The sequence below is a fragment of the Balaenoptera physalus genome (assembly GCF_965194825.1).
Source record: "Balaenoptera physalus genome assembly, chromosome: 6".
In the NCBI taxonomy this organism is placed as follows: Eukaryota; Metazoa; Chordata; class Mammalia; order Artiodactyla; family Balaenopteridae; genus Balaenoptera; species Balaenoptera physalus.
In genome coordinates this window covers 81652534-81665441 of record NC_138885.1, presented here as the reverse complement: position 1 = coordinate 81665441, position 12908 = coordinate 81652534, and the positions used below count along the sequence as shown (strand labels likewise).

At 37.7% G+C, this 12908-nt stretch overlaps 1 protein-coding gene and 1 long non-coding RNA gene across 2 annotated transcripts in view; one reads left to right on the top strand and one right to left on the bottom strand.

Annotated features, from left to right (window-relative positions):
* Nucleotides 1-12908, top strand: part of LOC309663463 — a 320115-nt gene that overhangs the window by 119511 nt on the left and 187696 nt on the right. The gene's annotated exons all lie outside the window — the stretch shown is intronic.
* ANKAR (ankyrin and armadillo repeat containing) overlaps nucleotides 1-12908 on the bottom strand; it is a 65845-nt gene that overhangs the window by 28797 nt on the left and 24140 nt on the right. The window contains exons 9-12 of the mRNA XM_082466128.1: nucleotides 10200-10401; nucleotides 7206-7414; nucleotides 4111-4215; nucleotides 2496-2753 (exon numbers count right to left, since the gene is read on the bottom strand). Of these exons, the coding sequence (XP_082322254.1) occupies nucleotides 2496-2753; nucleotides 4111-4215; nucleotides 7206-7414; nucleotides 10200-10401 (774 nt within the window). The remainder of the gene's footprint in view (nucleotides 1-2495; nucleotides 2754-4110; nucleotides 4216-7205; nucleotides 7415-10199; nucleotides 10402-12908) is intronic.

Genomic DNA, 12908 nt, shown 5'->3' with positions numbered 1-12908 from the left:
GCCAGGCATACTCTCACTTCATTTACTCTGCATTTGTTTCCTCTGCCTAGAATGCTCTTCCCAACAAAAAAACATGGCACACTTCCTCATCTATCTTAGGTTTGTACTCAAATGACAACTTCTTTTTTTAAATTTATTTTATTGAAGTATAGTTGATTTACAATGTTTTGTTAATTTCTGCTGTATAGCACAGTGATTCAGTTACACAGTTACACACACACACACACACATATATTCTTTTTTCGTATTCTTTTCCATTATAGTTTATCACAGGATATTGAATATAGTTCCCTGTGCTATACAGTAGGACCTTGTTATTTATCCATTCTATATATAATAGTTTACATCTGCTAATCCCAACCTCCCAATCCATCCCTCCCCCACCCCTCTCCCCCTTTCAAATGCCAGCTTCTTAGTGAAGTATTTTTTGTCAAGCTCCCCTCTTCCCTTTCCCTGCTTTATTTTCCTCCTTAACATCTATTCTCATTGAATATACTATATTTGGTTTATTTTCTTTATTGTCTTGTTATCCCCAACTGGAATAAAAACTCCATGAAGGCTGGGATTTTGTCTGTTTTGTTCACTGCTATAACCCTAACATCTAGAGGTGTATTTCCATATAATAAACTCTCAAAAAGTACTTGTTTATGAATTTACTGAAAGAATAATACAGAAAAAATATTTAAAGACATGAATTCAAGAAAACATTTTGAAAATAAAAGAAGATGAATGTACATGTTGAAAAGTCAAACCAAGCCCCAGGAAAAATAGGTAACTAACACTGATGTGTAAGTCCTGGAATTTAAAGATAAAGAAAAAAAAGGAAGAAAACACTGCTCATACAGTAGAAGATTTTTAAAAAACCAAAAATAATAACAAAATATGCCAAAACTAAGATTAAACATCACATCAATAAATGTAAATGAGCTATATTCAATAAAAAGTGAATGACAAAGCAAACCTAAATATACTGCATACAAGGGACACATTTATCCTAACTCTGGGTGATCAGAATCACTGGAGAGGTCTAAAGTGAGGTCTAAATGAATAAGACTAACTGACTAACTCTAGTTGTGGGTCTGGGGGGAGGGGAAAATTTCTAATATATTTTCCAAATGATTGATAACAAAACAACCAGCAAGAAGTAAAATGACTCCAAAAAGTTAAAAAGAAAAGGATAAGCAAAGCCAAATTAAACATGAGAGCACAAAAGAAAACAAAGATCACAAATCTAATTTTGGACAACATAGAATTTGGGGCAAAAGTATTGCACTTGACAAAAAGGGTATATTTTATAATGCTAAATGACTCGGTCCATAATGAAGAAGCATCACCTGACAAAAACTATAAAAATAACCTTATTTATAAATATCTTTAAAAGATCTTACCTAAAATATTAATAGACATAATAAGGTGGATTTTATTTGAAAAAATACAGCATGGCAAAGATTGCTTGGTGTTCACAAAAAAAAAATTTTTTTTTTCTTCTAATTCCTTCTGGTACACAAATAGACTACATTTACCAGTCAGAACAGAAATAGCCAAGATGGTAGTATTTCTTTTAATATCTTCTCATAAACAACAAGAAGCAACCACATCCCCCAGAGCTAAATAAGCAGTTGGCCTGTCTTCCATGTTGTCCCAGGTGATAGTTTTGCCAGATAATTTTGTTGAGAAACAGTTTTCCCTTGGTCTCTTGCACTCCTACCAGTATTGGTAGTGTATCAAGATTGTAACAGCTCTTTTACCTGGGCCATTTTTCAGGATTTTTATGTAGCTATCTTTTTTTTTTGACTGAGAAATAAATCTTCATCTGTTTTCAGCATTGATATTTGGGAGATATTACCACAATATCATCTAGGCTATCCTAGCTGATACCACCTCCTTATGTAACATAAACTCCTCCCCAGACCTTGCCAAACTGGAGCTAGCAAGATTTTATGTGTCTCTTCCTTGAATTACTGTTCGCTTCATTTGCCTGTGGTTTTTCTCATTATAATGCCATTACCTCATGATGTGGGCCCTAGAAGTGGTACATGTGCAAGTACAACCTTTACTCATATCCTAATACTGTTTATCACTTACTGGATCTTGGCTCATCCTGCTATCATTCTTGAAAGGTGTGGTAACGTCTACCGCCAGGCAAAGAATAGGCTTGCTTACTGGTTGCTACCAAAGTGATAGGTTTCTTAAGCTCAACGTTCCTCAGATTTGACACAAACCCAATGTGCGGGTATGATCTACCTGGGTCCACTCTGTTGCCTTGTGAGACTTCGGGATAGGGAAAACAGACAACACTTTGCTGTGCTTGCTCTGGTACTATCTTGCTCTTGTTTAATTTCGGCACTCATGGGATTGTGGCAGGTTTGCTCTTTTGCCATCCTCATTAAGATTGGAGCTCTTCCCTGAGAGTTTATGAGGGCCACTGCATAATGAAATGGGTATGTATCTTTCTAGCTTCTATATGAGAGAATTAGTCAGTCAAAATGATGTTCTATGAAAAGAGCTTACATGTTTGGCAATAACATCCTTGTTTTCAAGTTGAGCAATATCATATAGAATGACAGCACACCGAGAGTGTAGTTCGGGTTCATCAGAAACCAGTAGGTTGATCAAAGCTGGAATGGCTCCTGCTTCTACTAGAGCATGCACTATCTTTGCATGGGTTGAGATATTACTCAATAACCCAACTGTTTTGCACTGTAATTTTATTTTGGAACCTTTTAATAGATTGATTAAGGCAGGAATGGTGCCTGCAATGAAAAGATCAAGAAAAAGCATGAATTGTTTGTAACTATTTGTAGTCAACTTATCATGGTAAGATTTAAATAATGTTTATGGGCATTGCCATATAAACAGTTAGCAAATAATTCTATAAAATATTTATAAAATTATCATTTGAAACTACACAAATGTACTTTTCTGTCTTTTCTATAGTGTAGGCGGCTCTCATTGTTTACACATTTGATTTTCACATAGCACACAATCATACATTTCATATTGGTGATACTAAGTCACCTCTGAAACACTGAATTTTGGCTTAAGATCATTGATAAATAAATTATTTGAGCTACCATATGGTAGAGTTCAGTTTTGGTTACTGCATCAACTTTGTGTGGCAGTTGTTTGTGTAATTATTTGAGCATTTTATTATGTTTTACCCATATTTTATACAATCAACTGAAAAATGAAAAGTGCTGAATCTAGTATAAAGCAGTCTTAGCCTCATTAATTACAGTTGGTCCAAAGATGGAAATCATTGGGCGTGGTGAAAATAGAAAGTATGGCTTCAGTTGGATGCTTGTTACTTTAGTTCAATGTGAAGGAAAAACATTAAAGAGCACACATGACATGCTGGAAATATCATGGGTATAATTAGGGAGGTATATATGTATTTAGCTACCTTAAATGAAACCTCCATCATGACTTGTTTATCTGTGGTTCACTTTTTTTGGACAAAGAGTTTTTTGTACATGTTTTTAGGAACATATTAGGGGACTACCTACAATAAATTTTTCATTCATTCAACAAATATTTATGAAGCATCTCATTTGTGCCCAATATTCAGATTAGAGTAATGGCTACCATAATGGATAGTGTAGATAGAATATTTCCATCATTCCAGAAAGTTATAATGGGAAGTGCTATTCTCAAAACAATCCTGTGAGGTAGTAACTATTTTATTAATGAGGAAATTAGGCATAGAGAGAGTAAGCGATTAGCCTAAGTTCTAAATGTAGAGCTAGTTACAAACCCAGGCCTGACATTGCAACTGCTATTTTTACAAATAAAGTGTACAAGTACAGAATAGGGATAATTTTTAAGTGAAAGTAAACATAAGGATAGTAGGATGAAGTAATTTAATATAATTTTTAAGTTCGCAAACTTTTAGAGAAATGAGATTTATATAGTTTTTTGATCCTGTGCAGCTTCCACTTGGAATATAAAATATAAGGTTTACAAGTAAAGGAAATGATCTTAGAAAAACAGAAAGTTAAAATCAACTAAAAAGTTTTCTCCATAATTAAAAATACATTTTAAAGTGATTGACTGAATAAATCTCTACATAAAATAGCATAAACAAAAGATAGTTAATAGATTTTACATCACCTGCATCCAAAATACATTTCCAGTATTCATCATTTGCTAAGCAGATTACTTCTAAAGACATGACAGCCATCATCCTTCGTTTACAGCTTTCGCACTGCAACATTTCTGGTAAGTTTTCAACAGAAAAATACACATTGTAATTTCATAAGAGGTAATGGAATGATTGATTCTGTTTCTGTACAGGCCAAGTGAAGCCATGAGTTGAGATCACCAACATCACCACCAACTGAATTCATTAAATTCCCCTCTGTGCCTGTGAGGTGCTTAAATGGATTGAACACCCATGTTCTTTGAAGTTTATAATCTATATAATTAGTATTAAAAAACTCTGAAATTTTTTATCTTTGGTCTGAATGACTTAGATTGGCTGGCCACATGGCTCAAATTCACTTGGAAAATAGTATACCTCTCTCTTGCCTGATATCAGTCGTTGAATAAAATTTGAGTATGGGTTTTCAAGGACAGCAAAGTAAACTACATTACTGTCAATAAAACTTTAATATCCATTAAAGCTTTATACATTTCCTGAGTATGAAGAAGATACTTTTAAAAAATCTTGAATGAACTTATACTCCAGATGGGAAATACTACAAATATACATGATTCTAAACAATATCTCTGGTTCAAGCAAAACCACATAGAAATATCTTTGCTCTTCTCTTTTTACCCAGCCCCTATAACAACAAATCTGGTTCTGACTCCTACCTAGCTGGTTCACTCCATGGTACTCTCTTTTAAAATTCAGCTTCCACTCCAAGAGCTAATCCCAGGGAGTTCTAATAAACTCTAATTCTTCTTTTACTCATAGTGGAAATGGGTAGTGTGAGGAGAAGGAGCTATTATAGGGCACGAAGCAAAGAAGCAGTGGCCAGACGCTCATGGTTAGGGTTGTGTTCATGTCATTATCAGGACTTCCCCAACAATCGCTGTAGGAAGGAGTGGCTGTCAAGAATTTTTTGTGCCATTAGGCTATTACTGTTAGGGGCCAGAACGTCCTACCACTGCATTTCAAATGTGTTAGCCTTTATCAAAAGCAGCAGGATAGTCTTCTTAGTTACTTCTCAAAAGATGAAGATATAATGATATAAATGCATACAAATAAACACTGAAAACCCCATACAGTATCTCTTGGGCTGATATACTTGGAATGTGTTCCCAGCACCCAGTAAATTCCAAAATCAGATATTGAGCCAGTTTTGAAGCCAGTTACTCAGACTTTGTGCATCAGTAGGTTGAAAATCTTAAATATTTATTTATCTTATCCCATCCTAAAATGAGTTGTTGGGAGAAATGTCAGTTCTCATTCTCCAAGTTGTTTAATTTTTCCTTTAGTTTTAATTTTATTAAAGTTACATATGCTCATGATTCAGAGTTAAATGTTACTAAAAAGCCTACAGCAAAATATAACGGTTCTTTACCCCACCCTCTCCACTTTTCTCTCTCCAGATAGTACCACTTTGGACTCTTTCCCTATACCTTCTGTGATTTACATATCTCCACATTTCTAAATATTTATACACACTGTTACCTTTGGCTATATCAATTTTAGACATGATTGACTGACTTCATGTCATGATAAATGGGAAACTAGCTCTTTCAACACTGCTCTGCCATTTCCTCTGCTCCCCCCTTCCCTATATTTATAGTTTTTCGTTAAATGAAAATTCAACACTTACATTACAATGCCTATACAGATATTATTCACAGCTAAGTACTGCAGTGTACTATCTTGTGTCTCCTTACTTTTGCTTTTTCCTGGAGGTAATAATTTCCTTATTTTATTTCATCTGCTTAGTTTTCTTTGTACCTATTGGTCATTCCTCTCACACTTTCCTTTTGGTCTGGGTACACAGTTTCCATTCTGGGACTTCCCTTTGCTGTCATCTTTGAAATTCCCTTTGCTTTTCTCTTGGGTCAGATTCCCAGTTTCCTGTTAGTTGGGGAGAATTCCCGCTTTAGATCTTTAGGTCTTTCCTGGTTAGCCTCTGCAGAGAGCACTCCTGACTGGCACCGCCAGTTCTCCAGCCAGCCTATTAGAGATTTATGGTGTGAATCTGAGACGTTCTCAGCTTTCCCAGAATTGGCTTGGAATGATTTCTCTGGTCTGCTAGGTCCTAAGACTTGCCTGTTTGTTTTCAATATTTTATTGTTTTTTCCTGTTTTCTCTTCAATGCTTGTTTGCTGCTATTTAATCTCCACATAATTTTAGTAGGGTCTTGAGAGGGAGTAAAATTAGATGTGTACATTCAGTTGGCGAGTAACTCTTACCTTTATAGTATTTCTGGCTAGACTGAATATAAATTGGGGGAAAAAACCTCAAATAGAATTTTTCACAAAACATTATCAAAATATGAGGAAAGATGTCGCTGAATCTGTCTCTAAAATTAGGAGGTGAGGAATGAATTGGAAGGAATCTTATATTTTCCACTCAAACTTTATTTCCTACCTCTTTTTTTTTTAATTTTTTTAATTTTATGGAGCCAAGGATGGCTGGACTTTTGGAGAAAGTTGGAAAGTAAAAATAAATATAATTGTGTGAAATATCATCTGGGTTATTATTCTTTTATTTTAATTTAGAAATAAAACTACTTTTGGACTTCCCTGGTGGTGCAGTGGTTAAGAATCCGCCTGCCAGTTCACAGGACACCAGTTCGAGCCCTGGCCTGGGAAGATCCCACATGCTGCGGAGCAACTAAGCCCGTGCGCCACAACTACTGAGCCTGCGCTCTAGAGCCCGCGTGCTGCAACTACTGAGCCCATGTGCCTAGAGCCCGTGCTCCGCAACAAGAGAAGCCACCGCAATGAGAAGCCTGCGCACCGCAACGAGCAGTAGCCCCCGCTCGCCACAACTAGAGAAAGCCTGCATGCAGCAACGAAGACCCAATGCAGCCAAAAATAATAAAAAAATTAAAAAAAAAAAGAAATAAAACTACTTTTACACACACAAAAATAGTCCAGTATTATTTGTATTTCTGATTTTAACTCAAAATATGATGCATGCTTTACTTTGTTTTATTTCAGAATAAGTGCCAATAATTAAACTGAATAATGATCAGAACATTTATTTATAAAGAGATTATGTGTTCTATACTCACCTACCAAAGTTTTCCAAACTGGGAGCTCAGGAATATTTAACGCTATTACATGCTTGAGAACCTCCGTGTGAAAGGTTAGCACTGCTAAATGAATTATATTATTTCCTTTAATATCTGTTTTTCTCCAGTTAGCTCCAAGAGAAAGTAGGTACTGAATAGTGTCCAGTGCTCCCGAAGTGGCAGCAAGTAACAGTGGAGTACACTGATTCCTAAAAATCAAGGAATATGTCATAATAATTGAGCACACACATAGTGTCAAATTTACTTCTTGTAAAACTATCCAAATGGCTGTTGGAGGAAGTCTGATTTATGCATCATCTTCTCTTCCTCACATAGTGTTGTTCTGTATATTCCACATGTCAGTAGATTTGCCCCCCTTGCCTTGGCTACCCCTACCCTCCCTCCCAACTTGATTATCATGCATTACAATTTGTTTGGAAGCTGATAATGTACAGAGTTCTTAGACTATACTATCTCATTGGCTCCCTACAATTCTATGAGTGAAGGAAAAAGCAAGGCAAGTACTATCAGCCCATTTTACAAATGATGAAACTGAGGCTCAGCTAGTGCTCCAGCCCATTTCTTTTTTTTTTATTATTATTTTTTAACATCTTTATTGGAGTATAATTGCTTTACAATGGTGTGTTAGTTTCTGCTTTATAACATAGTGAATCAGCTATACACTTACATATATCCCCATATCTCCTCCTTCTTGCATCTCCCTCCCACCCTCCCTATTCCACCCCGCTAGGTGGTCACAAAGCACCAAGCTGATCTCCCTGTGCTATGCGGTTGCTAACCCATTCTTTACAATTCATGCCCAGTTCTCAAATCCCAGCTTCCTTAGTGTGGCAGAAACTAACAGTTTTTCTCAAAAACCCACTATCTGCTTTTTAGATGGTGAAGAGCTTTTGGTTGGGCACATGGCAGTCCAGCCAAATGCTACATTTCCTACCTCCTCGTATAGGTAGGTATGGCCACATGACTGAGTTTGGCCTGTGTGATGTTAGTAGAAGTTACCTGGGTAATTCCCTAAAGAGAAATGGAGTGTGCCATTACTCTTCCTCTCTCTTTCTTCTCATGGCTAGAATGCAGGCATAATAATGAAAGCAGGAGTCGCCATTTTTACCAGGATATGGAAACCACATGCGAAGAAGCAACAAGAGGACGTCTGGGTCTCTCATATTGCCAAGCCATTATGCCAGCCCTCGACCACCAACCCAGGCTTCATGAAAAAGAACTACGTTTATCTTTTTTAAACTACAGATATTTGGGGCTAGCTTTGTCACGGCAACTTCAACTGTATCTTAACTAACAAGTCTACTGACTAGCAATGTGACCTTAAGCAACTTAGGTTACTTTCTTGTCGGTAAAATTATGAGAGTAACAAAAATCAGCTGACAGTTTTGGTGTAAGGGATGAATAAGGTGCTTGTTAGCACAGTCTTCATACATAGTCCCCCTGCCTTTTTTCACCATATCACATTGCCTCAAACATTACTTTTTTTTTAATCCCTATACCCATGCCTTCTTCTCTTCATGAAGCCCCTTTCTCTTGCTGCCTGTCCTTGAACCCTCACCAATATCCAGCTGGCCCCAAGCTTCTCCTCTTTTTCCTGGGCCCAGGGGAAACTCATCCTTTATGAGTAAACATCTCTTCATTTTCTCCCTTTTCTACTCTAACAAGAGTGTTCTTCTGTTCCTGTCTTTCGCCTACTCAGTGGTAGGAATAAAGATAACTTCGACTTCTAACACCATCACTCTGATATTCCTCACTTGAAAAATATGTTAGCAAGTTATATTATGGCCCTTTCCAGTTCCACACTGCCACTGCCCCTGCCAGCTGGGTCCTCTTCCGCCAGCCTAGCTCATGTATTGGCTGCCTCGCCAACATGCCTCCCCCTATTCAGCACCCATGCTAACTACCATCTGTGTCCTGACCTCTCAGGTCCTTGGCATACCTTCATTTGTGCTCCACATTCATACGCACCAGCCTGGTCACACCCCTCACTGGCTCCACATAGATCTCAACCTTGGTAATTGTCTTCTCTACGAATCCTTTGCGCCTTCCTTACGTTCACAGATAGCTTCTTACTTCTACCTCTGATTTTCAATTGTTTGACCTTTTACAATCCACCCAGTCTTTTAGCTCCCTTCTGCTCAAAGACACATTGTCAAAATATGACAGAACTAGGAACTGAACTCAGGTCTCCACATTCCATGGCTCTTCCCAGAATCCATTTGCCAGACAATCTATTAGCCAGAGACCCTGGTTTCCCGAAAGCTTTTCCACACACATCTCTGCCCCAACCTAGGGAGGATTTATTTCTACACTGAATAATAATCGACAAGTTATTTGAAGACCCAAAAATATCTGAAACTATGCCTAAACCAAAATAATAACCTGGTATCTAGATTACTAGCCAAGAATGTATCCTCAGGAGAAGCTTTACCTCCACCCTAAAGGTTGCTAAATTGTGAAACAGAACACCGTTTGGAATGTTTCCCTATTGCAAAGTTCTTTTCTTTTTTTTAATGTCTTTCTATTCTGGATACCACTAGATATTTCTCCTACTGTCCACGGTCTATCCACCTTGGTCTGGAGCCCTCAGGCTGCTTCCTGGTTGTATAAGGTCCAATTTAGAACATCTTTCTCCTCCCTTGTCTCATGCTTCTTCCAGGACACTAAGTATAAGTAGTTAACCTGATAAACTAATCTGTAGAACCACACCTTTGGGAAAAGGTTAGGAAAAACTTCCTAGGGCTTCCCTGGAAGCCCTTATTCTTCCAGAAAATATGCATAGGTTAATAGAAGTTCCCATTTTTATAAATTCTAAAGATAAGTGGTAGGAGAAGACAGTGACCAGAAAGGACAGCAGAGTAAGCCCAACATAGCCTTTCAAATCAATCATAACAACCAGTCCTTTTAGTGTCAGTGTTTGGGGCAAGCCATGAATGCAGAAATTTATATTTTTACAAATGCTTAATAACTTACTCAGCTGTTGCCTCAGCTTCTAGTAAACTAGGATCCTTCCTACAGAGAACAATTATGATGCAGATATTGTCATAGAAAGCAGCAAAGTGAATTGGCATCCAGCCTCTTTTTTCAGAAAGTGTGTAATCAGCTTTGAAACAAAGTAGACAGATGGTTGTTTCTAATGAGCAAGCCTGTGCTGCCAGGTGTAGAGGTGTTGGACCTAGAATGGATGGACAATTACTTCAATGGTCAAAGAGCTAACATTTCTGAAAAACATGCCTTTTTAATGTCCGACCACAGAGCTTAGTCTTGTGATATAAAAGTTCCCAAGAAGATCACTAAAAGGATATACTTAGGCAACTCCATACTTCTTTAACTCAGGATGTCTGACCATTAAAAATAAATACTTCTTTATAAGTTAAGAAGAATAAATAACACTGAAAATATTAAATATTTGAAAAATTAAGTCAAAGTATAAGAGTCATAAAATAAACTATTTCTTGTTTAAATTATTTTCCATTTTATTCAAATGTTTTGTAGTAGGAGATAAGGTTCTTTAAAATTGAAAAAATATGCTCATAAAAGGCTTCTATGTCACTAAATCCAGTGGGTGTTTTTCAAGTCTCATCTTACTTCTCAACAGTAAGTTGAACACTTCTTCCATTTTAAAAAGGTTTCTTCCCTTGGCTTTTGTGATATGAGACACTCTTATTTTTCTCCAATATCTCTGGATACTTATTTGCAGTCTCCTTTGGGACCTTTTCATTGTCCTGATATCTAAATGAACCTTAAGACTTTTATCTTCTCAATGGCTTCATTACAATCTATAAGTTGATGACCCCCAGGATTATGTCTCTAGGTCTGATTTCTTCCCGAAGCTCCAGATCTATCAATCATCTCATTAGGCATCTCCACACACCACTTCAAACTTATCATATTCAAAATTGAACTCCTATCTTTTCCTCCAAACCTGATCCTCTTTCATCGCTCCTTAATTCAGTGAAGGATATCATCATCCAGCCAGTTCTACAAACCAGACACCTGAAAGACTCCTCTCATTTCATCTTCATAACCAGTCCCCATCACCAAGTCTAAATATCTCTAGAACGTAATCTTTACTGCCATCACCACCCTACTTAAAGCCATAATCATCTCCAAACTGATATCCCCACCTTGTTCTTGCCCTTCCCAATCCACTTTTTCAAAATGTAAATCTGATCTTTTTACCTCCTTGTTTAAAACTCTTTAGTGACATCTTGAGGCCACCTGATCATTAGTACAGGAAAAGGATGCACTGGCTCCAACTTAACCTGAACCATCCCCCCTCTAAAAAGGAAAAGGAAGGAAAGAAGGAAGGAAGGAAGGAGGGAAGGAAGGAAAGAAAGAAAAAGAAAGAAAGAAAGAAAGAGAGAGAGAGAAAGAAAGAAAGAGAGAGAAAGAGAAAGAAAGAAAGAGAGAGAGAGAAAGAAAGGCAACATACACACCTTGTTCTCTTTATTTGGGCCTTCTTGTAGCTCCTCAAATGGAGGGTGACCGACCGTCCAGGAAAGTACTGGTCTATTCCTGTTGCCCCAGCATAATTATTAATACTGCCCTTCCATTTTCAAACTCCCTGATTTGGATGATGAATTATCCGGTCACCCTGGGCTATTTCTGCTGTCTGAAAGCTTCCTTCTCCCAAACAACACTTCTCTGATTGGGGTCTACCTAAGTCTTATTTATTCCTCAGCCAAAATGGTATTTCCTCAGTGAAGCACTGTTTTTCTGCCAACTCAGAAAATTCCAATGGCCTCCTGCCTGCCTTAGTAGTCTAAGCTCTATATCATAGCCTTTGATAATCTATAACATCTGACCCAAATCTATTTATTTAAAATTACTGCTTAGTCTTCCAGTTTCTGGTCTGGCATGTAAGGAGCTTAAAAGTCCCCAATCCATCCTAACAGCAAGTAAAAACTTGAACAAACTGAAAAATGAACAACTCTTCTCAGATCCATTAGAGAAGTGAGGTCACATGGCAAAAATGCTGCTCCCAAAACTAGAGAGATAGACAGGCAGATACAGAGAATCACAACTTACTGGAGCAGAAACCCAAGAGCAGAAACCTCTATAGGAACGAGTGGCAGGGTCAGAAAACCTGATGTGTAATTGACAAATTGCTGGTGGCTCAGTGTGGACAAGTCTGATAGTGAGAAACTCCAGGGGACCCAGTCATAAGGGGCCCCCATGCTTTAGAGAGTTTTACCTCCAGGAGCTCGACCAGGTCCTCACAGTTAATATTGAAGAAATACCCCCTTGTGCTTCCAGCAGGGGAACGGGGAAAGGAACCATTTGGAAATACACCAAAGCATTCTATTTTTCTTAACAAGGCCAGTCGGTCCTCAGGAGAAACTATTTTACCAGAGCCTAACCTGCTGAGGTTTTATCGGAGCCTAACCTACCTGGGGGAAGGGAAGTACCCAATTACAGTCCCCTTCAGCCATCCTGATCCACCTAAGGGAAGGCAGGGACTGAGAAGCAAGTTGAAGTTCATGGTTCAGGAGCACAAGTTCCCCAAAAGACTGAGACCTAATCATAGGACTACAGAACATTTTGGTTCATTTCAATCAATGAAACGCAGTTAGCTCAGCAGGAGAAACATATCAAAATGAACTGAAGTTTGTTCGTTTGGTTTGGTTTGGTTGGTTGTTTGTTTTAAACAATGCTAACCTCCCCACTGACCCTCTCCTT